This window comes from Populus nigra, chromosome 14 (genome assembly GCF_951802175.1).
Source record: "Populus nigra chromosome 14, ddPopNigr1.1, whole genome shotgun sequence".
NCBI classification, from domain to species: Eukaryota; Viridiplantae; Streptophyta; class Magnoliopsida; order Malpighiales; family Salicaceae; genus Populus; species Populus nigra.
This window is the reverse complement of record NC_084865.1, coordinates 1,111,081-1,134,994: the sequence shown is the minus strand read 5'-3', so window position 1 is coordinate 1,134,994 and position 23,914 is coordinate 1,111,081. Positions and strand designations below refer to the sequence as shown.

Genomic DNA, 23,914 nt, shown 5'->3' with positions numbered 1-23,914 from the left:
AAAAAAAAACATTCTTATTATTGAACCAATTAGAATATGAATTATTTATTTTCAATTTAAAAATGTAAAAGTTGATCTAATAATACCTTCTTCACCATAAATTAAAATAAAAAGAAAAAAAATTCAAATTTAAAATTTTAAAAATTTATTAATTATAGAAAATCATTCCGCAACTTAAAATTTAAAAAACTAGTTGTCAAACTCAACTCAAGAATTAATTTGAAAAGAACTTGTATTACTAGATTATTTTGTCAATTTATAAATCACTGTATCAACATAAACCAGCTATTTTATTAAATAATAGCTTTTTATTTTTTTATAAGGTGTTTGGAAATGTGATAACAGTTATTTTTTAAAGTGTTTTTCACTATAAAATACATCAAAATAATATTTTTTTATTTTTAAAAAATTATTTTTTACATAGCACATTAAAATTATTTGAAAACATAAAAAAATATTTATTCAAAACAAAAAAAATATTTTTTTAATTTTTTTCAAAAATATTTTTATAACAAAAAAAACAAAGCAGTCAGTATTTACCTAGCTAAATTTGAAGAGGTTAATTGAAAAATAAAAAGTTTTATCAAGTAAATCAAGTTTTCGTAAATTAATATTTAATTTAATTTAATTAAAAACCTCAATTTTCAAGGCCAAACCATCAATTCAAGCCAAGTTTAACATCTAGGTTACCATCTACATGTGAGGCTCTAATTGCCCCAATGATGCAAGTAAAGAATAAAAAATCAAAGACTTCTTGAACGTGCCGCCCCGCTTAAATAATTCGCACTCTCTTTATAGCACCCTCGGACCCGTTATTCCCATACACAGTTTGCGCGGTGCCATTATAGAACAGAAGCCCATCACCGGAAAACCCAAGATCCGATCACCGGAAACTTGCTGACACCATCTCCAGGTCATATTCTTAGATCCATATTTAATATATCTTTCTGTATGTGTTTGTACTTGTTTAAATGCTAATAGATTTGATAGATTGAATGACTGGCATGTATGTGTTTGTGTGTGTGATTTTGTTGGGATTTGAATTGGGAATTGGGGGTTAAGATTGATGTGGGACTTACGCAGATGGGTTGTTAAGATTGTGGGTTGATGAGGGAGTTTTGGTGATGGGTCATGGAGAGGTGGTTTTGTTGTTTTATTGGTAAAGTTTGGAACTTCAGAGGATTTATGAGTTGATTTATGGATGAAAAGGAAGTTTTTAGTGGCTTTTGAATGAATGTGATTAGTTTGGTTTCTAAAGAGGATTGGTAAGGGATTTTGTAGGTATGCAATTTTGGGTAGGGTAATTTTTGTGAGTTGTGGTGTATGATGTCAATTGTTGAAGTAGAAGTGAAGGTGCTGAGAGGTGCTTGATGGATTTTGGATTGGTGGGAGAGTTTTGAGAGGTTTAGTGACGGTGTTTAATTGTTTGGAAAAAACAAAGAGGATTATATTTGGGAATATAGGATGTGTGAGGATTTTGACTGTGGATGGGGCTATGTTTTTATGAACAATGGGCATTCTGGAAGAATCCTTTTTGTGTCTGTTGTTTCATGAGCTCCATATGAGTGCATAGCTCGAGTCTGTGTCTGCTGCTTAGAATATGGTTGGGCATTCTGGAAGCATCCTTTTTTTCCGGGCCTTTATATACTGGTGTTACATGCTAGCATAGATGGCAGGAAGGGGGATGTTTGGAAGATGGTCCAAATGGGGAACTGGACCCTGGAACACAAACTTCCATGCCTTGAAGTCATGAATTCTGGCCATCCTGCTGATACCAAATGATATGGTGTTCTGACTATTCGAGGAGTACTGATATTTGTCGAGGTATTGAGTTCTTGAAAGTAGATGGAAACTAAATGCTTCCATCAAGAGTATACATTTCAACTTCTACCATATGACAATTAAACTATGAGAATATGCAGTACATGGAGGAGAATGGATTTTGATTTTAGAATTATATGGAAACTTCATAGGTCTCAAGTTTACAGTTTCATTTGAAGGATGCATCAGTCATCCCGTTTTCTTAAAAATATTATGTGATCGGTTGTTCCCTGTTAAGCTTGAAACCTCATTTCTATTGTATTCAATTGACTATGGATTCAATTGGGTTTTGAAAAAGTTTCGAATTTAAGCATCCATTAGTAATCAGTGCTTGATCGACTCAGCTAAGAGATATTCAATGCTAATAAGCAGTTCTTCTGCACAAACTTGTTCTGATTTCTCTCCCTCTCAAGTGCAGAAATGTATAACAATGTGGGACCTCAGCCTGGGGTGCCAAGACCTCCGACCAACCCTCAGCCCACTCCATTTGGGAATGCCTTCTATGGAGCTGGCTCGGGACTTATTAAAGGTGGACTGGGTGCATATGGAGAGAAAATTCTGGGATCGAGTTCTGAGTATGTGCAGAGCAATGTAAGTAGCACTCTGAGACTTTCATGTCAAGCACCATTTTGGTTTAAGTTTGCTGTAAGCCAAATTGAATGTTGATGCTCTGGTTGAGCATGCGCTAGTCCCAGATTTGATTATGTTGGACACTACAAGGCCTCATGCTAGTGTCTTTAGACTACTGACAAGGCACCATTTACATAAATGCTATGGGTTCATTTTAGACAGGTTAGATTGTTGTGGTTTAGTTTGAGAGCTATGTGATTTTAGCTGACAATTTCTTTCAAATAAACAGATAAGTAGATACTTCTCTGATCCACAATACTATTTCCAAGTGAATGACCACTATGTGAGGAACAAATTGAAGGTTGTTCTGTTTCCTTTCCTGCACAGGGTAAGTAATCTAATCTAATGTTTCTTCTAGCTTGCACACCATCTTTTTCCTATTGACGTGACCTTTTGTCCTTACTATCCTTTTCTCAGGGACATTGGACAAGGATAACTGAGCCAGTAGGGGGCAGGCTTTCCTATAAACCCCCAATCTATGATATAAATGCACCAGACCTGTACATTCCGTTCATGGCATTTGGTACCTATGTTGTTCTTGCTGGCTTGTCATTGGGACTTAATGGAAAGTAAGTAGATTATATTCTCCAATCAACCCAGCTTAGCCTTAATACCTACATGTGCTGGTGGCAAGCTTATCAATTTTTTGCATTGGATGCATCTATGTACAGCTTCTCTGTTAGCCCTATTTGTTCCCATCCAAACATAACCCATGCTAAACTTTTTCATGTTCACAACCTTAATTTGTCATAGTCCCATACTGATTTTTGGATAGCATTTTGGTAACTGCTTCTAGTTATTTTTGGTGTTAGCTCTGTTAGCAAAAAGCAATGTAAGCACTTACAAATGTTGATTAGCACACAACTGTATCATGTTGATCTGTCTGATAATAGTTCTAAAGGGTGGAAAAAACCTTTTTTTTGTGTGGCTATTTTACCAAACCTTCGCTGCTAGATGGAGAGGGTCATGAAGGGAAATCCTTTATTTTCAAAGTTCTCTTTTTGTATGGCAGTGTTATTGCTGTCCGTGGCAGAAGTCATACGGTGGCAATTTTGATGGTGTTGCTTAAAGTTGTCGCTCTGATTCCTGCATCTTGCACTACACCTTTGTCTCTCACTTTTTTTTTTCTCTTCCTTATTTTTTTGTGCATGTCAAGACTTGTGTGTGTGCATCTGTAAAGCTTCAATAAAGCAAGTAATTTCTCAGCCGGATGAACAATTACTTGCATTACATCTTTATTCAACCAGATCTTTTGTTTGTCTTTCTTTGGCCCTTGAATTTCCTTTATCTGAGATCAAGTTTAATTCCATTTGATTCTAGGTTTAGCCCAGAAGCTATCAATTGGCTGTTTGATAAGGGATTGTGTGACTGGTTTGGACAGGATGCATTGTTCAAACCAGCCAAACAATCTCTGGAATTGGATCACAGCATTGAATTCCAACACCCTTTTTTGTCTTTACTTTGGGAATTAATTTCATCTGGGCTCTCAAGTTTAGGTTTTTTTTTTTCCCCAGGTTTAGCCCAGAAGCTCTCAATTGGCTGTTTGTCAAGGGATTGCTTGGTTGGTTTATGCAGGTTGCATTACTCAAAATAATACTCCTTTCATTGGGTAGTGGGGAGGCACCCTTGTTAGACATGGTTGCATATGCTGGGTATACTTTCACAGGCATATGTTTTGCTGTACTTGGAAAGATCTTACCTGGATACTCTTACTACATTTTGATGCCATGTACCTGCCTATGTATGGGAATTTTCTTGGTGAAGACAATGAAGAGAGTACTCTTTGCAGAGGTGAGGAGTGTTGATTCGAGCCGGCACCATTATTTCTTGCTCCTCATTGGTTTGGTTCAGTTCCCACTTTTTGCATGGCTTGGCAATGTTAGTGTTAATTGGTTTCTCTAAACTGCGTTCTGTTATGTTGTAGTTAGAAACATGTATTTGTAGAGTTACGGAATATCAGAATTTTTTTTGCTACATTAGCTGATTTACAGGCGATTGTTTTGCTGATAAGCATGTGAATCCATTTCGCTTTTCACCCACATTGAAAACTGGGAAAGTTTATGTTGTTTTATGTGTTGAGAAATTGTAAGCTGCAACATTATAGATTAATTATCCCATGGATAAATGGAAATTTATTCAACACTGGAAACGCGTTAATGGATGGTACAGATTATTACACATTCTCCTTCGCTGGAACCACTGAACTTTATTTTGGATGCAAATTCAACATGTACCCCACACTTGATTAGGAAGTAGAAACTTATCCCATTGGAAATTACTACTACTATATACTTGAGTAAATAGAATTTTCATGATGATCCACTGTGAATATGGTAACTTCTCAAGTTCTGTGATCTTGGTGCTCAACACACTACAAGCCTGGCCATTGTTCTCTGCAAAAGCGTATGTTCAGCGGACACCTTAAGCAATTGCGGGCAAGGCTGTTGCAAGCTGCCACTGTCCTGTCAATGAACTGCGGTGGAGGATTTCCCGTTAGAAGATTGTCTTCTAAGAACAAGCTTTTCCATGAACTCCCCGGTTTTGGTCCATATTCTACTGGGATTCGTCCAGAGAACTGATTATGGGAAAGATCAATTGATGATAATCTCGCTACGTTTACTAAACTGATGGGTGGATGCCCGTGCAACCGGTTAGCATGTGCGTCCAACACTCGAAGCTGTAAATCTGCTGAAGGGTATGGTATTACCTCCATTTCTGTGAATTTATTGGTTGGGATATTTAGGCGTACTACCATAGGCAAAGTGAGAACTTCCTGAGGAATGGGACTTGAAAGCCTGTGATCACTCAAATCCAGTACCGTGAGGTGTTAGAAGACACTTGCAGGTGAAATGTGTCCTGATAGCACATTATGGCTCATAGACAATCTTCTCAAGTTTATTGGAAGATTAGGCACAATTCCTTTTAGATTGTTGCTACTAAGATCTAATGTATTCAGCTACCACAACCAGAGAGGTCCGGAATGTTGCCTGCCCAACAATGCGTTGTTTGACAAGCTTAATTAACCGCACCAAGCTTCTCAAAGTGGTAATATTGGCTGGAATTCTGCTAGAGAGGTGGTTTTGTGACAGGTCTAAGATTTTAAGATGCTTAGATTGATGATTCCTTGAGGCATTCTGCCAGTGAGGAGATTTTGAGACGATAATAGTCTGTTGACCTTTTGAAGGTTAGCTATGGTTTCTTGTATTGGCCCTCGAAAATTATTTTTGCTTATTCTAAGGGAGGTAAGCTCCATTAAATTTCCGATCAATGGCGATAGAAAGCCATCATATTTAGCGGCATCAAGATCGATTGCCATTATACGATTGGCTGATTTGTCTGTAGGCTCCCTGAAATCCCCCTGAAGCCTCGCATGGAAAGTTTTCTTTCGAGTAAAAAACTCATGAACCGTGATCTACCAGAGGTAATTTTGCGAAAAAGAGAGCTATTTCCTTTTCCATCATATCATGTGCCATCCATTGAATTGTACAAAACATTTTCTTAACGTTCAATTTTAGATTTGCAAGCACAAACCCCAGGCGATGAAGCTTAACATTGAGTGCAGCATTTCGACCAATCTGCATTTCCAGGGAAAGAGTAACCCTAGCAAGTAACGATCCAAATACTAGCTAGTAATGTTCTAGCACGATGTGCAAACGAGTAATAGTTGAGAATTACATGTGAGTTATTACAATCAAGAGAACTGATTGATGTAATTCCACTTTCAAAGGCAAACAAAAATACAGGAAAAGGTAGAAAATGAATCCGTAGAACTACCTGTGATGCTACTCTCTACTCTCTAAATACACGAAGTTTCATGCATGTTTATGTAAATACAGACTATATACATACACAGATGCATATAGGTACTTATGAAAGTATGCGTCGTTCTTCAAAAGTTCAACTCAAACTGCAGAGTTTAGCACCATGAGTTCAGCCAAGATCAGGTACGGTGAAGTACTCATCGTCATCGATTTCAATCCTAGGCTTCTTATGGGGCATGCTGAATTTGGGGGGTCTGTATGAGTTCACATTGGTTGGTGGTGAGATTGGTAGTTGAGGAACTTCAGCTGCTGCTAAAGCCTCCTGAGGAAGTTGCTCACTGAAAAGACCCATGTCAGCTAGCCAGTCAAACTCTCCTAGCCCAAGTTGCTCTTTCTGCACAGAAAAGAAACAAGAAGTCATTGAGATTTGAAAGACAAAGGTCAATCCATCAGTTCCGACATCAATTTTGTTCTTCATGTAACTGGGGAACGAAAAAACACATGCCCACGTTTTGCAAAGGCAGGGTTGGATGCTCAAAAGGATCATCGAAATGCATTAACAGAAAGTGACTGCTAGTTTCTATATTCAAGGGAACTACTGTAAGCCCCTTGTTCTCCGATTGATGGAAAACTGATCATTTAGGGTTAAGTTGAGGGTCAACTATATTAGGACGAACCATATACCATATACCATTACACAATCAATCAATGGTTCGAGACTCTGAGTCATATGATCTCGGGGGAAGAAATACCCACTTTCTCCCAACTTTTTCATCCCTTTTGAAGACATATTGTTTGCAAACAAAATATGGGGGACATTATTGAGTCCATACAAAAACTTCTTATTACCTTGTCAGTGGATTCTTCAATGTCAGAGAACTGTAGAAAATCATCAACAGCCCAAGAAGAGCCAAAACTCGATGCATGCTGCCAAGGCAACTTGGAAGTTTGTTGTTCACTCTGATTTGGTGGCTCTAAAGAACTCTTCTGAGTGTCCTTGGAGCAACTAGAGCTTAAAGCCACTCGGATTCCAGTGGCCAGAAACCGCTGGTGATTCGCAGAAAGGCTACCAGCTGAATGGATTGGTTCATCGCAATCCCGGCAAAAGAGGGCTCTGTCTTCAACACAGAAAATGAAAGCAGCCTTTTCCTGAAAATCAAATTAATTAGAGAGACACGGATGAGAAAAACTTCACAACCATAAAAGCAGAAGTTTATAGAAATACGAAAACCCAACGAGAGCATTACGGTTGTCACTTGATAAATAGTTAAAAACAAGCATTTTAGATATCAAGTAACTTCATCTTCTATTAAAACAGGGTTTAGAAGGAATCCCTCTAAGATAAACCGGACAGAATCCGCATGGCAACATCCACACATTGACTAATCCAGGCCGTCTAGGTGAGGTTTGAATCCAAGATGAGTGCCTTAACCACACATCCCTAGCTAGTCCCTTTCCCCCCCATAGACTAAACCTGTGAGACTCTTATCTCTTTTCAATATAACTTATGTCTCTATCATGAATCACCATAAACTCATTAAAATTCATTAAATATACAAATCTATAAAGAATTTCTTGGTTTGAACAAGGTATTAATTTATAGCAAAAGTGCCCTTAATAAGTTAATGCTCAAATAGCTGCCAAGACACACTACAAGAACTGGATTATACAGTTCTTATTCAAGATCTCACACTCTATCAGCAATGATTCCTTAGGGTTTTTCGCCATCTTATGATTTCTTGGAACTCAAAGTGAGCATAGATAAATGAATAAACAGACTCAAATTCCATACTCTGCAAACACCAAATCATAAACCAGAATGATAGATCACAATTCCAAAAGCAAGATCTGATAGAAAATTACATAAACATAAACAAATTACAATAAATCAATTAAAAATTAGTGCTAAAGGTGAGAAATGAAATTACTTGGCATATATCGCATGGAGGCAGCTTGTTGGAGAGGCACTGGAGAAGAAGTCTTTGGTGTTTGCTAGCAAGCTTGTTTGCTGCATGAACTTCTATGTCACATTTTTCACAAAGGGCAGCCTCATCAGCACAACAAATCACTGTGGCTGGTGCTTTCTCACACACATCACACTGAATTTTCATCTTCTTGATTGAAAGTTAAATCAGATCAAACCCCCACTCTCTTTTAGCAGATCCCTTGTTAGTTCACCTTCTCTAGTTTCTTGCAACCTCTTGAGCGGACTCAAACTATGCCAAGGTACAGTAAATGAGACAGTGAAACATATGTTTCAAAAAACTACCTGAAATGCTGATCTTTTTTTCCCAATAAAGTGCAACCAAGCAAAAAGAGAAAGAAAGAAGATTTGGCCAAGAACACAAACAACAGGAGGAAAGAAGAGAAGAGAAAGATGAGACCTAAGAGAAGTAATATAAGCAAGAATATGTGGAAGATACAGGAAAACTGAGTGCGTGGTGCAGAATCCAAGAAGCTGAGTGTTTGCAGATAAGACCTTGATATTTTGTGAGTCAAAACCACGAAATGTGGAAGAGACAGCAATGCATGGTGGGGCCAAACTCCATGTGTGGCTGTGGTTTTGTAAGCAAACAGCAAGTACTTATGGTCCTTGATTATTTTCAGACTTCTTTAAGAGTTGAATTGGTAAGGCGAGGAAGGCAACATGCACACAATTGTCTTCTTGTGTTGCCACTTGACATAGAACATTCATGCATGCCAACTAACTTGATGTTAGATTTTCGAAACCTCAAATGAGTCTCCAAACTGTTCATGAATTCTTGATTGAATCTTCAAACTAAATTTTTTTCAATTGGGTCTTTAAAGTAATAGACATTCCTCAATTTTCCTTCTTCTGTTCATGTCCATTGTTGCTGTTTTTTTTTTACAGGAAAAAAATATTATTTTGAAGAATGTTTGATACATTTCCTTCATGAAATTATGATGACTCTGGTCAGACATGAAGATTTTCAAACTTATTCAATAGTATTTATATATCCGTGTAAACTCGCACAAAAACATAAGAGATTTTTCCTTTTTTTGTTCATTCATAATGCAACCGAAGAGAGTTTAATGTTTTTCATCATGGGATCATGATGATTCTTTAACTATGAAATTGCAAGTAAAATATTATTAAGAAGATTCTCCAACCTATTCAACAATTAAAAAGTGTTTATATTCGTGTACAAAACATAAGAAATCCTTCTTTTTTGTTCATTTATGTTGGAAACAACACTATTTTGAAGAGAATTTGATGTTTTTCTTCATGAAACTGTGCTGATTTTCAGACAAAATGACTTGATTAAAAAAATGTCTAATACAAAAACTAAAATTGATAAAACTAATTATTTTAGGATGAAATTGAGATTTTCATACACGAAAGAAGACAATAAAGTCTCCCCCCAAGATTTTATTAATTTTCATGGATCACATTTCACACTCTATAAGTTTTGCTAAAGTAACAGCTCTGATTCATGAAAATGACTTGTCATTTATCACATGGATGGAGGCGTCTCCAGAAGCGGCTGCGATACCAGCTGAGGTCGCATATACATCAGCCATCCTAGGGTTTCTCAGTTGTCTTTTCCCAACTTTAGTATATGAATCGCAAAAAATATCTAAGTAATTCATAATTATTTGTTGGAATTAATTAAAGTAATTATTTTTTATTAAAATAATATTATTTCTTTTTGTTTTTTTGGTAAAAAAATAAGAGCTCAAAAAAAGAGAGGATAATTAATTGATTTAAAAGCAGCATTATTATTAGATCATATACAATATACATAATTATGATTCAGTCATCAATATAGTCAAAAGGTGTCGCCAAATCTTGGTGATTGATCCACATGAACTCAGAATTGATCACTGCATCAACTCTCTCCTCCTTCCAATCCAGGGCGCAAAACATCTTACACTAGAAAGAATCAAACATGGCAACCCCAAAGAGAACCTGAAAACTTTGATGCGAATCCTTCTCTTACAAATCTCTTCACGGATGTCCGAAACAACTCCTCTGACAACCTCGTTGATCTCCTTCACAGACCTCCTCAGCTTGTCCCTGATGCCATTTTCTTCTGAGAAATGGTAGCTGCTTAGAAACGCACGCCTTGCATTGCGATAATTGCTCTCATAACTGTCTTCCCAGGTATCAGAAAACTGGCGGAGAGAATGCTGTCTTCCATGGCCGGACAAGCTGGATGCCACGACTGGACAGACCTCAGTGCTCGTCATGGCCAAAGACGGTTCAAGAAATCGGACATGGTATTAGTAGTATCATGGGATATTGTAGATTACCATGATGTGTTTATAAATAAACAAATAACCTTGGATTATGCTACTACTTCTTAATCCAAGATGGGTTAGTGGTTGAACCATTGTGGAAATGTCTGAGCAAGGTTGTTGGGTTTTGTTGCACCCAAAATCATCAGCCGTAATAAATAATTCGATGATTAACTGTTAATCTTGACATTAATGGTGTAGGGACCTCCAAGTAGTAATCAAAGCATGGCAAATTCTGGAGGACAAATTTGTTAGATTCTAAAATGGGTCATCAAACAAGAATAACTCTCAATTACATCGACATTACACGATCAAACCATGCTCATTGAAACTTATCGGCAGATCCGATTGGGAATTTGTTTTTTTGAGGAGACCCAGTGGAGGATTGGGACAGGATCTTGTTTCAAAGAGATAAAAAGGGAGGCGAGATTGTGCCTTCTTTTTGCCTGTTACGAGGAACAATGCACAAACCTTGGGAAATGGCTCCTTTGTATTGGGAATTGTGGTGAGAATATATAAAAATTGAAAGTCGGTTATTGTTTATATGAGAAATAAGTCATGTTAATATATTATTTTAATTGTGTGGTTAACAGCTTCATGTCGTAGCCAGAGAATAGATCTTAAAAAATAATAAAATAAAATTCTTGATTATAAAATAATAAGGAATAAAATTAAAAAAAATACATTAAAAAAAAGGATAAAAAAACATATAGCAATAAAAAAACCAAAATTAATATAAAAATAAATCAAAATAAAATGGTAAAGAATGAAATTGAAAAACAAATTTCATTTAGAAAAAGTATAAAAAATTTAAATAGCAATTAAGAGAATAAAAATAAAATTTAATATAAAAAATAAATAAAATCAAATGATAAGAAATGGAATTAAAAAAGAATAATTATTTAAAAAAAAAATATAGTAGTCAAATTAATAAAGACCAAATTATATATATAGTTTTTGTGTATATAGCTGTTAAGCTCAACTTAGAGTGGCAGTATAATCTAAGAAATTTAGAATTTAAAGTTTGATGTGGGTTGAATTTCTTGTTAAATTGAATAAGATATTAACCGGTAAAACTTGATTGAGTCGACTGGATTCTTAGTGATTCAGTTTACTCAATTGAACTTAATTTAAATTTAATCATGTTAGTATCATGAAAAAAAAACTTAATTTTTAAAAATAATTGATTTAAATTGACATGATAATTATTAAATTGATACGATAACCCAATCATTTATTTTTTCCAATCATCCATTTGTTTTAGGGAGTTTTCATTCTCCAGGTGAAGTGTTTGATACTTTTAATGTAAGATGTTTTTTAATTGAAAATATATTAGTAATATTTTTTATTTTTTATATTAAATTATCAAAATAGTTTAAAAACATATAAAAAACACTGATTTAATTTTTTTTAAGTAAAAAATAATTTATTATATATATATATATATATATATAAACTCTACTCTGGCGAGCACCCTTACCTGCGAGAGGCCGTCGAGGCCTCAATTTTGGTTTCCTTCTGTAGCCAAGTTGAGCCCAAGTGTTGGTTGCCTAGTGGAATTTATACCAAATCTTTTAATAATAAAGTTTACCCTACTAGCTTCATCATAGTGTCTCGGAAATTATACTCATAATTATTTCTAAAAATATTTTTATTTAAAAATATATTAAAATAGTATTTTTTTATTTTTAAAAATAATTTTTAATATTAATACACCAATGATTTAAAAATATATATATAAAAATTTAAAATAAAAAAAATTAATTTTTTTAAAACACATAAACAAACCAATTTATAATTTAATAGTTGGACTTTTTTCTTCCAAGTTCTTTAGCAGTATCTTCTAAAGATTCCAACATAAGATAAAAAAACTAATTAAAACAATTATAACATTGTTTTCCCCTAGATCATGCTTTCCCTTTTCTATCAATTATTATTATTATTATTATTATTATTATTAATTTCCCATTAATAATATAATTATATATGCATCAAAATGAATTTCTTACTAATTACTTAATTAGTTCCTTTATTTTCCATGTGAACAAGATTTAAATTCATATCTTTTAATTATAAACCAATTCCAAATTCTCAAGTTCTTGGTAATAATTGCTACTGCCATGCACGTACCAACCAACAAACACTACAATATTTTGATATTTCCCTGTCATATGGTACCAACACCCGCACAAAAGGAAACTTCCTGCTGCAATAATTTGAAATTCATTTGATTTGAAATAATTTTTGTAAAATAAATAAAGAATCCTCTCTAGTGTAAAAAGCTAACCAATTAGCTTCTTGATTAGTCTTGATCATGTTTAATTTAATGTCACTTTGTTTAAAAATATATTTTTTAATTACCAATCTTTTCATATTAGTTTTCTCTTTCCTTTTTCTATTTTTAAAATAAATTAAAAAATAACATGATCAACACTAATCAAGAAATTAATTCATAAGTTTTTAAAACTAGAAGAATTATTTAATTTATTTTATAAAATTACATAGACTAATTTATAATTTTCTCAAGATATTTTCCTTCGTGGAGTTTTTTTCTTGAGTTAAGTTTAACAAAATAACTTAAGAGATAACGGTGTGTTTAAGAGTATGGCCGAACTGTATTTCTGAAATTAATATTTTTAGATGTTTTTGGATCATTTGATGCACTGATATCAAAAATAAAAAAATATTATTTTAATATATTCTCAAGTGAAAAACACTTCGAAAAACAACCTTCACAATGCAACCTGCTTTTCATCAAAATTTGAATTTTTTTGTTTTAAATTAATTGTTTTGTATTTTTGGATCGTTTTGATGTGTTAATATCAAAAATAAATTTTAAAAAATAAAAAATATATTATTTTAATATATCTCTAAATAAAAAATATTTTTAAAAATAACCTCTACCGTAAACACCAATCTTTTGACACCCATCTTTTTGGTAGAGAATAATATAAATTATATTCTGGGACCTCACCTAACAGCTTAAGTTTTTGGGTTGAATTAGTTCTTTAACATGATATCAGAGCCTTAATGACCAAATGGTCATGAGTTCGAATCTCACCATCCTCATTTATTTGATAAAAATTAAATATAAGGTAATATAGACCTGTGAAAGTTTTAAATTTAAAAGGTTTTTACTTGAAAAAATATATTAAAAAATAATATAAATTATATTTTAGAATCATTTTATTTTTTTTGTTGTGTCATTCAAACACATAGCACAAATACTACATGTCATTTATCATTACAGATGGTAGCTTTGGGCCTTTGGGAATTTTAAACATCAATGGCAGTTGAGCCATGTCTCAATGCTTTTCAAAAGGGCCCACCATATATAAACTTTCAAATCCAAGTTATCTTTGCAAAATACGGAAGCACCCAAAAGAAAGAACGAAACTACAAAGCTCATACAACTCAATCAATTTGAAGCAAAAAGGTAACAAATTTATATCTCTCTAAAATGCCCTTTTTTTCTCCAATCTTTTTGTCAAAAAAATCTAAACCTTTCTTTATTTTATTGTTCTTGGAACTGAAATTTCAAAACTTTAGTACCATTATTGGGACTAGCATATAGTTTATACTTGTACTTTATGAGGGATTCAGTGCGAGAATCGGGCAGTGTTTGATTGTAAAGGAAATCTAGATTTTTATTCATGTTGGAATGGTTGGATGTGTAAAGTTTAGGTTTTTTGGAGGTTAATTTTGATCCCGGGTTATTCAAATTTGTTAGATTTGTAAAGGGTTTTTGCTTTAGCTGATAAAGTTTGATCTTTGAGGAGAATCCACACTTGTCTGACCTTTGGTGGATTTTTTCGGTAGTGGAAAAGCTTCATTTGGTATTGCATTGTTGAGCACCTTGCGGTTTTAAAGAGAGGAAGTGGAGGGCTTTGTTATAGATGGGGAGACCATTGTTTTATGAGATTGTGGAAAAGCCTGCTACAAGCTGTATAATAGGAATATGTAGTGCTATATGGTTTTATATACAGAAGAGAAATTTTGGGTACTCTCATGTGGGATTAAGTTATGAAAATGCCATCGAAGGGCACCATTGGAGGATAATAACTTCAGCTTTTTCACATATTAGTGTTATTCATCTTGTTTTCAATATGAGTGCGCTTTGGAGTCTAGGGGTTGTGGAACAGTTGGGGCACATTGGCCTTGGTGTGGCTTATTATCTTCACCATACACTTGTGTTGGTTGTTTTATCTGGGGCACTAGTACTGGGGATGTACCATTTATTGATACAAAGATTTAAGATAGAGTATTTTCGGAGTGTGACGGCTGTTGGGTATTCATGTGTTGTATTTGGGTGGATGACAATTCTTTCTGTGAAGCAACCATCCTCAAAGTTGGATCTTTTTGGATTTCTTTCGCTTCCTATCAGTTTTGCTCCTTTCGAGTCATTGATTTTTACATCAATTATTGTTCCACAAGCGAGTTTTCTTGGCCATTTATCAGGAATTGTTGTTGGATATGCTATTGCATGGGGTTTGATACATGGGATGAACAATTACTGGGCAATATCAATGCTTGGATGGATTGTGCTTGTTTTTGTGGTCAGTTTGAAGCGGTCGGGTGCCTATGATTTTGATTTTCTTGAGATTGAATCTGTTACGGATCCTTTACTGCCATCTGTGCGGTTTCTTGGAAGTGGTAGAACCTTGCAGGAGAGTTCACTGCCAGTTGAAGGTGTTGAAATTGTTTAACCTCCGCCTAAGATCTCATTCCTATTTGTTAACAATGGGCTTTTACTCACTGAATAGTCATCCCCAATACTATTTAATTATCTTCTGTTATGCTGGACCCTTACATTGTGATTTTCCTCATCTTCCTGACCATCAAAAGCTCAAGTTGGCACTCCCTTCAGCTGTAGAGTTACTGACTTACAGGTGCATCTTTCTCATTGAATCATTTGTTAGAATGGTGGATGCATGTTGTTGTAGACCAATGTAGACATTATCAACCATTGTTGTGCACCCCTGTTCTTTGTTTGTTGTACCACAGCTTTTCCTCCTTTTGAAATTCTTTGGTCTTCTGATCTCATGATTTTATTTTTGAGTAGGCTCGATATCATTCAAGAAATGATGAAAAGGAACTTGTTCACATATCCATAGTAATGCAGTGAAGATATTACTGTTCTGTATAACTATAAGCTTACAAACAGAAGATGCTTTTTTTTGTTCAACCTTTGCGATTCAATTGCAGCTCAACTGTCTGCTTGCGTTTCGCAATGTGACCGTTGTTTGACTATGATGCATTAGTTTGTTTTTTTTTTTATGAATGCTATTCTTATAGTTATCTATTGCATTAAATCAATGGCTAGAGCACAAATGCACAATAGTTGTTTGGATAATGTTTCCTGTTTCATTCTTTCATGGACCACTATACTAGATCTCTACTACATGCAATCAATTATCATATGCAAAGTCACATCCCATTTGGTCTTTGGAGTCACTGATTCTTACTCAGCTATGGCAAAAATTTGCTGGGAATGTGATTATGCTTTAATATAGGAATTGGAGGTAGATAAGCTCGACTTATTCATTCAGGAAGCACTAGGGTTTTGGCAGAAAGAGATAAAACAACGGTTTTGATTGGTAAACAGAACACTTGTCATGGACTCATTTTGCATAGAGAACTTGCCAACCTTTTTTTCTCCTTCTCTACAGTAAAAGGTATCAGATCTTAAGTTCCCTCCCCGAACCTTGAAATCTGATTGTTGAATGGTGATAATATTGCTGCATTTGTCGTGAAGATTTTGTTCAATGGACATAATTGACAACCATTCTTTACATAATCAGTCATCTTATTTTCTCTCGTGATTTTCCTCGGGTCCAGCCATCTTCCCGTCCTTAATATTATGCACTGCCTTAGGTTAAAAGAACCCAGAGAAGGTAAATTCACCAGTTCACTGTACTGTATCATTCACTCCAGTTATTTTCTCAGGAAACTTCACCAGTTCAATTTATCTTCTCAGAACCCAAGTACATAACAGAAATGAAATTGGCAAATTCAACCTAGCTTTTTGTGGAAACAATACTTTTGAACTACAAATGTAACAGAATCAGCTACCAACAAATTTAATATCCTGCAAATAAGTAATATGATTCCTTGGCTGTCCTAACATACAGTTTACTCATAACTACAACAAATCAAAAGAATTAAATGGCATGGCTAGTAGTCGAGGTGTTGACTGCTGTGAACGTTTGATGCTTGTTACCACTTCAATTATTCCGTGACATTTAGATTATTAAGCTACTCCAAGCCGCATAAACGCTGTCCATGAGGAGTATCTGATTCATCTGCAAATGTTATTATGATCACCAGAGGAGAACAGTTAATTTAACTGGTTAAAAATGGAAAAGTTGATGCCAATGAATAATTCCAGAACCAGCAAGTCAAATAACAATGATAGGAATAGATTATGCACCATAAACTTCCCGCGCTTCTTTTCTATAAAGGCACTGAATGGATTTGCTGCATTTGCATGTTAGGCAAGTATTGTAAGTTTATAACCCTCCAAATGACGGAAACAAATCATTCCCTATTGCTGTAGAGTGACAGACTAACGGGTGCAGCTTTCTCTCTCAGTCATTTGTTAGAATGGTGGATGCATGTTATTGTAGACCAATGTGGTTTGAGACATTATCAACCATTGTCGTGGACTCCTGTTCTTTGTTTGTTGTACCGCAGCTTTTGTTCCGCAGCTTTTGTTCCTTTCAGAAATCTTTGGTCTTCTGATCTCATGATTGTATTTTTGGAGTAGGCTCTATGTCATTCAAGAAATGATGAAAAGGAACTTTTTCACATATCCATAGTAATGCAATGAAGATATTTCTGTTCTGTATAACTATCAAGCTTAAAAACATGTTCAATCTTTTGCGCTTCATCTGTAGCTCAACTCTCTGCTTGCATGCTGCAATGTGACCATTGTTTGACTATGATGCATGATTTCTTTTTTCTTTTTTCTTTTTTGATGAATGCTATGCTTATAGTTAGTTATCTATAGCATCAATCAATTGCTAGAGCACAACTGCACACTGGTTGTTTGGATAATGTTTCCTGTTTCATTCTTTATTTGCATGCAATCAATTATCTTATGCAAAGTCATATTCCATTTGGACTTTGGAGTCACTGATTCATACTTAGCTACTGCAAAAAAATTGCTGGGAATGAGATTATGCTTCAATATAGGAATTGGAGGTAGATAAGCTCGACTTTTCAGGAAGCACTAGGGTTTTGCCTAGCTTTTGTTTCGTCGTTCGACAGTAATGGGTATCAGATTCTACAGTTAAAGGGTGTCAGATCATAAGTCCTCTCCCCTAGTCTTGAATTCTCTTTGTTGAACGGTGATAATATTGTTGCATTCGATATTAAGTTTTTATTTAATGAACATAATTGATAACCATTCTTTACTTGAGCTGTCATTATATCTTCTCTCTTGATTTTCCTGGGGTCCAGCCATCTTCCCGTCTTTAATATTGGGCTTTCAAATCTGCTGAGGGAACAGTTAGTTCAGCTGATTTTTGGTGCCTGCTAGATTATGCACTGCTTAGGTTAAAAGAAGCCGAAAAAGGTGAAAGTATTACCACAAGAAGCTGTTTTAGAGTCTTTTAGACCAAGCGTCGCCCTACCTCAAACTCAATAATGACCACCCTTATATGTTTCTTTTATCTTCTAGTGCTGTTTGGTGCCAAAAACTGCTTTGATTGAGTTGCCTGAGCCCCACCAACACCAAAGTGATAACAATCAACACAATCCAGATCGGGACATTATATTAAGCCAGATAGAAGGTAAAGTGTGGATCCCAAAAGGCAATAATAGACAGAGGATACCAAAACAGAGATATGTTTTTATCACCAAAAAATGTGATGTTGATGATAGTTTCTGTACTGCCAATGATAGCCAAAAAGGATTGATACACAAGGTTGCAACTTTTGCCCTGTAATATTCAAGCTGCGTCTATAGACCATCCAATTAGCCCTTCTTTTATCCCTTTATTTTACAGGTCACCGGAAGTCTAGGGTCTTGGCCACTTATACCATAACCATCGGACTCGTTAGTCTAAGAGAGTCAAATTCAGGATGCAGCTCAAGAAACAGTAAGGTACTAACGACTACAGCCAGCGGCAGTGAAAGAGCTTCTTTAATCAAGGCACAATTCCAACTCCTCAAGGCAGATTACATTGTGCAGCATCATTCACTCCAGTTCTTTTCTCAGGAAACTTCACCACTTCAATTTATCTCCTCAGAACCCCAAGTACATAACAGAAATGAAATTGGCAAATTCAACCTAGATTTTTGTGGAAATAATACTTTTGAACTACAAATGTAACAGAATCAGCTATCAACAAATTTAATATTCTGCAAATAAATAATATGATTCACTGACTGCCCCAACAGTCTACTCATAACTACATCAAATCAAAAGAATTAAATGGCACGTCTACTCATAACTACAACAAATCAAAAGAATTAAATGGCACGGCTAGTAATCGAGCAGTTGAATGCAGTGAACATTTGATACTTGTTACCACTTCAATCATTCTGTGACATCTAGATTATTAAGCTACTCCAACAGCTGCTTATACACTGTCCATGAGGAGTATCTGATTCATCTGCAAATATTATTATGATTACCAGAGGAAAACTGTTAATATAATTCGTAACTGTATTGATTGGTTAAGAATTAAGAAGTTGATGACAATATATAATTCCAGAACCAGCAAGTCAAATAACAATGATAGGAATAGATTATGCACCATGACAAGTATGTAACTATCTGGAAGTGAAATCATGTGGAAGAAATCTTATAAAGAACTTGGATGATTGAACTCTCTCACATAAAGAATATCCTAGAGCTATAATCAATCTTTCAAGTTTTGACTAATTGCACAAGAAGCACAGGTAAGTTGAATGCAATTATTGAGACATTCCAAACATATGGGAACATTGTTAGTTTCTAGAGTTAAGAGGATATAGTTAATCCAGGAAAAGGTCCTGGAAACAGATAATGTCGACAGACTTTCACCAGGAGGAAAAATCTCCAAAGCAAGAACTATTGGGAAGCATATAAGGAGAAAGTGGTGATTGATGATGTTTGCATACTTAGGCAACACAGATAACTTGACAGGGGAGCATAATTGACACAAGGAAGAAAACTCAACTATTTGTATCTGAAAGAAAAAGGAGGGGATGATAACAGATTTGGAGACAAAGGCACTGAATGGATTTGCATGTTACGCAAGTAGCCTTCCACATGATGGAAACAAATCATAACAGGCATGCATCTTACGTTAAATATTGCCAATCATCTCATGCCAAAAGACATACTAATGAAGAGGTTGCATACAAAGGGCTTCACTAGGCATGCATGTTGTCTATATAATCTTCTAAGAGATGGATTTTCAATGAATAAAGCCATTATGACATTATAATAGTCTTCCGGTGACGCAAACAAAAGATAAAGTTGAAAACTTGAAATCTTTTTTTATGAGCTCACTTTTACATGGCACCAAAACTAACCAAAATTTAAACCTTTACTCACTCAAATGTAAAAAAACGAAAATAATTGCAATTCACAACCCTTACCATTTCTTTGAGTCTTCACAGCCCTCTTTTAGCTCAGAAGTTCCATTAACAGGGGCTGTGTCAGAGGTAGAACCATTTTCTTGAGCACCTGGTACGGGATGAAGGAGTTGAGAAAATCCTTGGCCAATTGACTTCCATAAGCGTGTCGGCAATGAAGACTGCAAATTATCAGTGCTTCCAAGAGGTGACGGCTCATATAAGGAAGCACAAGCAGGATTTAAGTCAGAAAATCTCAAGGCACCTAAGAGTCGTTCTGGAAGCTCTGACTCGCTTTGACCCTCAATGACAAAAGCTAGGTCAACAGTCAACATTGAGATGTAACCAAATGCCAAATGAACTATTGCACTTGCAACCATTGAAGATCCAATATCCACATCAACTTCCAAAAAATGTTCATCGAAACAATACTTGCAGGAAAGGGTACGCCCAATTATGCACACAGCCTGCTCTCCAACTGCCTTTCTTACTATCCAGGGGCCTTTGACAATGTTGGCAATCAGTTTAAGCCTTGAGTTTCTAAACCCGTCATCACCTTTCAAGAACTGGTCCATTAAAGATCCCTCTGGAATTGGTTCTGTGCCTACGAAATAAGCAACAGCACTATAGTTTTCCTTACCGGGAACTTGTAGATTAAACGCCCAAACAAAAGGCTTATCACCATTTGGAAAAGCTTCATCAATAACCTTCCTTACACGGCTTTTACGATTCTTTAGAACCTCTGTAATCTTTGTAGAACCTTTGATCCAGTCAAATCCAAGAGGCTTTAAAAGAGATTCACCACCAGGGATTTTAACCTTAGTTGTCAAATACTTTGGACCTCTTACCATGAAACATTCTCCAGGTGGAGACGCCCAGCAATTTGAACAATTATATGGATCAAGTAGTGGAACAGCTCCCTCTGATTTTACCCTCTCTATCCATTGATGCTCACTATCACCAGGGATAGCCATATGGTTCTGTTTGGCATAAACATATCAGATAACCAAAAGTGACAAAACAAAAGCAACAATGGGAAACATCAAACATATGCAATCAGTGGCAATATTCTACACAAGCTCTTGCCAGATATGTGTTGCTATACACACCCTCACCTCATAAAACAAAAAATATATTGAAATAACTAAAGACTACTTGGTCAACCCATCAAAACATAACCAAATAAAGCGATTGCTAATTTCAGAGTCAAGAATCTTCATATCACATTATCATCAAATTTATTACTTATTTTTTTTCTCTAAAAGGATCTTCTTTGAGGTTTTATTAACCTGAACAAGCATTTAATGTTCAGGGACTAATTACTAATCCTAGCTATCAACATGTTTAAGTGATTAGGTTTGGTGCATATAGTTATATTGAGAGAATATCCATGGGAAATTGTTTCCAAATCTACATCTGTTACATGAAAACAAATTCAAACATAAGAACCAGATACACAACACTAGTCACCATAATTAAAACCAGCAAAGAAATCCCATCAAACCAAATTTCACTGTATTTGCAAAACAAACTGAACTACACTACACCAATTACGACCAAAACAGAAAAAAATTCAACAAATCATCAAAACCAAAACCAAAACCAAAACCAAAAGAGCCACCTTTAAACATAACAACCACACAAGTAAGCATGTCATTATCTACCCAAGTGTAAATTTAGCAAGAAACCCACGAAGGGTAGCTACAAAACCCTACAAGATTTGTAACAAAAACATAAATCTTTCAGTAACTAAACCCCAGAATCCAGAGAATTAGAAACACCAAAGAAATTAAGTAGAAAAGCGATTAAGACTATAAAGTTCTAACCTTTTTGTAGAGAAGACAAAGGGCAACTCAAAGAGTCAATATTTCTTTAAGACCCAAATTAGATACAGAGACATAAATCAGAAATAAAGGTTTTGTCTGCCTTGGCTAAAACTAAAGTAGTTTGCTTTTTGTTGGTTTTGATGCTTCTGACGAAGAAAAGCCTTGCCCTGTTTGTTATTTACTGGCAACTGGTTAGATCAGTGGATAATGGATATTTGAGAATGAGAGAGATAAGTATGAGAGTTTTTTTGAACTTAGCACATTTAATTTTATTTTTTAGAAATCACAATAAAAAAATATATTTAGAAAAATAATATAAATTTACGGATGGTACATGTTATGTACAACTTGTTTAAATTTTTAAATAACATGAAAAAAATTAAAAAAACTAAAATAAAATTCTAGAGATTTATTGAAATAACGATAAAAATACCATCAATATTAAAAAAAAAATCTAGATAAAATAAATTCAATAATATAAAAAATATTAATAGAAACTAACATGAACTATATGAGCTATTTAAAGATGGTGAGAATTCACTTGTTTTTTGAATTATTTTATTGAGATTTTTTGATAATATTAATAATATTGTTATTAAAATTTCAATATGCACTCTATAATCCCTTTTTTTTTTTTTTCTATCTCTTCTCTCCCTGTTGCAATTTATTTTAGGTCATTTGATAATTTAAAAGAGTTGCAAGATATCATATGCAATTAATTCAAAAATGCTATTTTCTTAAATATTTTATAAATTATATTATTTCTCTAATTTTTTTTTTGTTAACTATGCTCATGTACACAAAAAAACTATGGATGATAGGAGAGAGATACTGGATAAACCAGTATCAAGTAACTGCTGACAGATTTTGTGTTATTGACCAATCAAAAAAGCTCCACGTCTCCTGGAGCTGCTTTGATGATCCCAAGTATTTAGTTTTTCGTCGCAAAATACAGTTTCATCCTCAAAGTTTTATAGAAATGTTATTTTGTTTTCATGTTTATTTTATAAGAAAAGATTGCATTTAAACACAAAAAAAAAAGAGAGGGAAAGAGAGACAAAAACGAATATATAAAATCAATGAGTCAAAAGATAGATAAGAAAGAATATGTATGACACTGTTTGGAACACCATGTTCCAAAAAAATTTAATTTTTTTTTAAATTTAATTTTTTTATGTGTTTTAGATTTTTTTGATGCGTTGATCTTAAAAATAATTTTTAAAAAATAAAAAAAATATCATTTTGATGCATTTCAGCACAAAAATTATTTTAAAAAGTAACCGTAACCACACTTCCAAACAGGTTAGTACAACTTCTTGTTGCACCTTGTTTTTAGATTTTTTATGACCTTATATCTTTGATCAAATTTCGAGTATTGAGACTATGTTTTATTTTTAGTTAATAAATCTATAAAATATTTATGTGCTATCTATTTTTAGAAATTTCTTAGTATAACTTAGTTTATAATTTTTTTTTAAAATAAGATATTTATATAAATCTCTTTAGACCATCACAATTATCCCTCAATGAGTGCGTATAATATCATTATTTGTTAAAGAAGAAATTGGCAGGCAAACTAATCTTCTTTCTTCTCCTAGAAGAAGAAATTGATCAAAAAATTGTATTTGAAATTACATCGCTTACGCATATATTTACAATTTTAGTAGTTGAAAATACATACTTATAAGGCTTAAGTTATGAGTCGGTGAGTTAATTTGGATTAACTTAAATTTTTTTAAATTTATTAAAATATTTAAAATAAAATTATTTTAATAAAAAAATTAAATTTATAAACCAGAGTCGTGTGGGTTGGGTTTTATAACAGTAGTATAAGATGAACACTTTTATTTACTTTTCTTCTATATTATTTTACAGAACATATATAACTAATCAAAAAAATATTAGTTATATGCAAAACTAATCAAAAGTTTCAAGATCGCACGGGATGAAGAGACAATAATGTCATTAGAATGAGCATTTAATATTTATTTTGTATTGTGATGCGTGATATTTTTTAAAAATATTTTTTTATTTAAAAATATATTAAAAT

General features: G+C 34.2%; 4 protein-coding genes across 4 annotated transcripts; 2 read left to right on the top strand and 2 right to left on the bottom strand.

The window, feature by feature from the left end:
- Positions 1-666: 666 nt before the first annotated feature.
- Positions 667-4,593, top strand: LOC133673572 (uncharacterized). The gene is made up of 5 exons (XM_062094448.1): positions 667-913; positions 2,240-2,412; positions 2,681-2,779; positions 2,869-3,020; positions 3,966-4,593. The coding sequence occupies exons 2-5, from the start codon at positions 2,242-2,244 to the stop codon at positions 4,351-4,353; spliced, it is 810 nt and encodes a 269-aa protein (XP_061950432.1). The 5' UTR covers positions 667-913; positions 2,240-2,241; the 3' UTR covers positions 4,354-4,593.
- Positions 4,594-6,059: 1,466 nt separating this feature from the next.
- LOC133673155 (B-box zinc finger protein 24-like) lies at positions 6,060-8,716 on the bottom strand. The gene is made up of 3 exons (XM_062093831.1): positions 8,141-8,716; positions 7,062-7,361; positions 6,060-6,606 (listed from the first exon to the last, which is right to left on the bottom strand). The coding sequence occupies exons 1-3, from the start codon at positions 8,321-8,323 to the stop codon at positions 6,382-6,384; spliced, it is 708 nt and encodes a 235-aa protein (XP_061949815.1). The 5' UTR covers positions 8,324-8,716; the 3' UTR covers positions 6,060-6,381.
- Positions 8,717-13,795: 5,079 nt separating this feature from the next.
- Positions 13,796-15,657, top strand: LOC133672726 (RHOMBOID-like protein 13). Its single transcript, XM_062093233.1, has one exon. It carries the CDS (start codon positions 14,369-14,371, stop codon positions 15,176-15,178), a length of 810 nt encoding a protein of 269 aa, XP_061949217.1. The 5' UTR covers positions 13,796-14,368; the 3' UTR covers positions 15,179-15,657.
- A 3,146-nt stretch (positions 15,658-18,803) lies between these two features.
- LOC133672621 (protein ENHANCED DISEASE RESISTANCE 2-like) lies at positions 18,804-22,088 on the bottom strand. The gene is made up of 3 exons (XM_062093087.1): positions 21,865-22,088; positions 20,063-21,018; positions 18,804-19,089 (listed from the first exon to the last, which is right to left on the bottom strand). Coding segments are annotated over exons 2-3 (951 nt in total). The 5' UTR covers positions 21,013-21,018; positions 21,865-22,088; the 3' UTR covers positions 18,804-19,088.
- Positions 22,089-23,914: the final 1,826 nt, after the last annotated feature.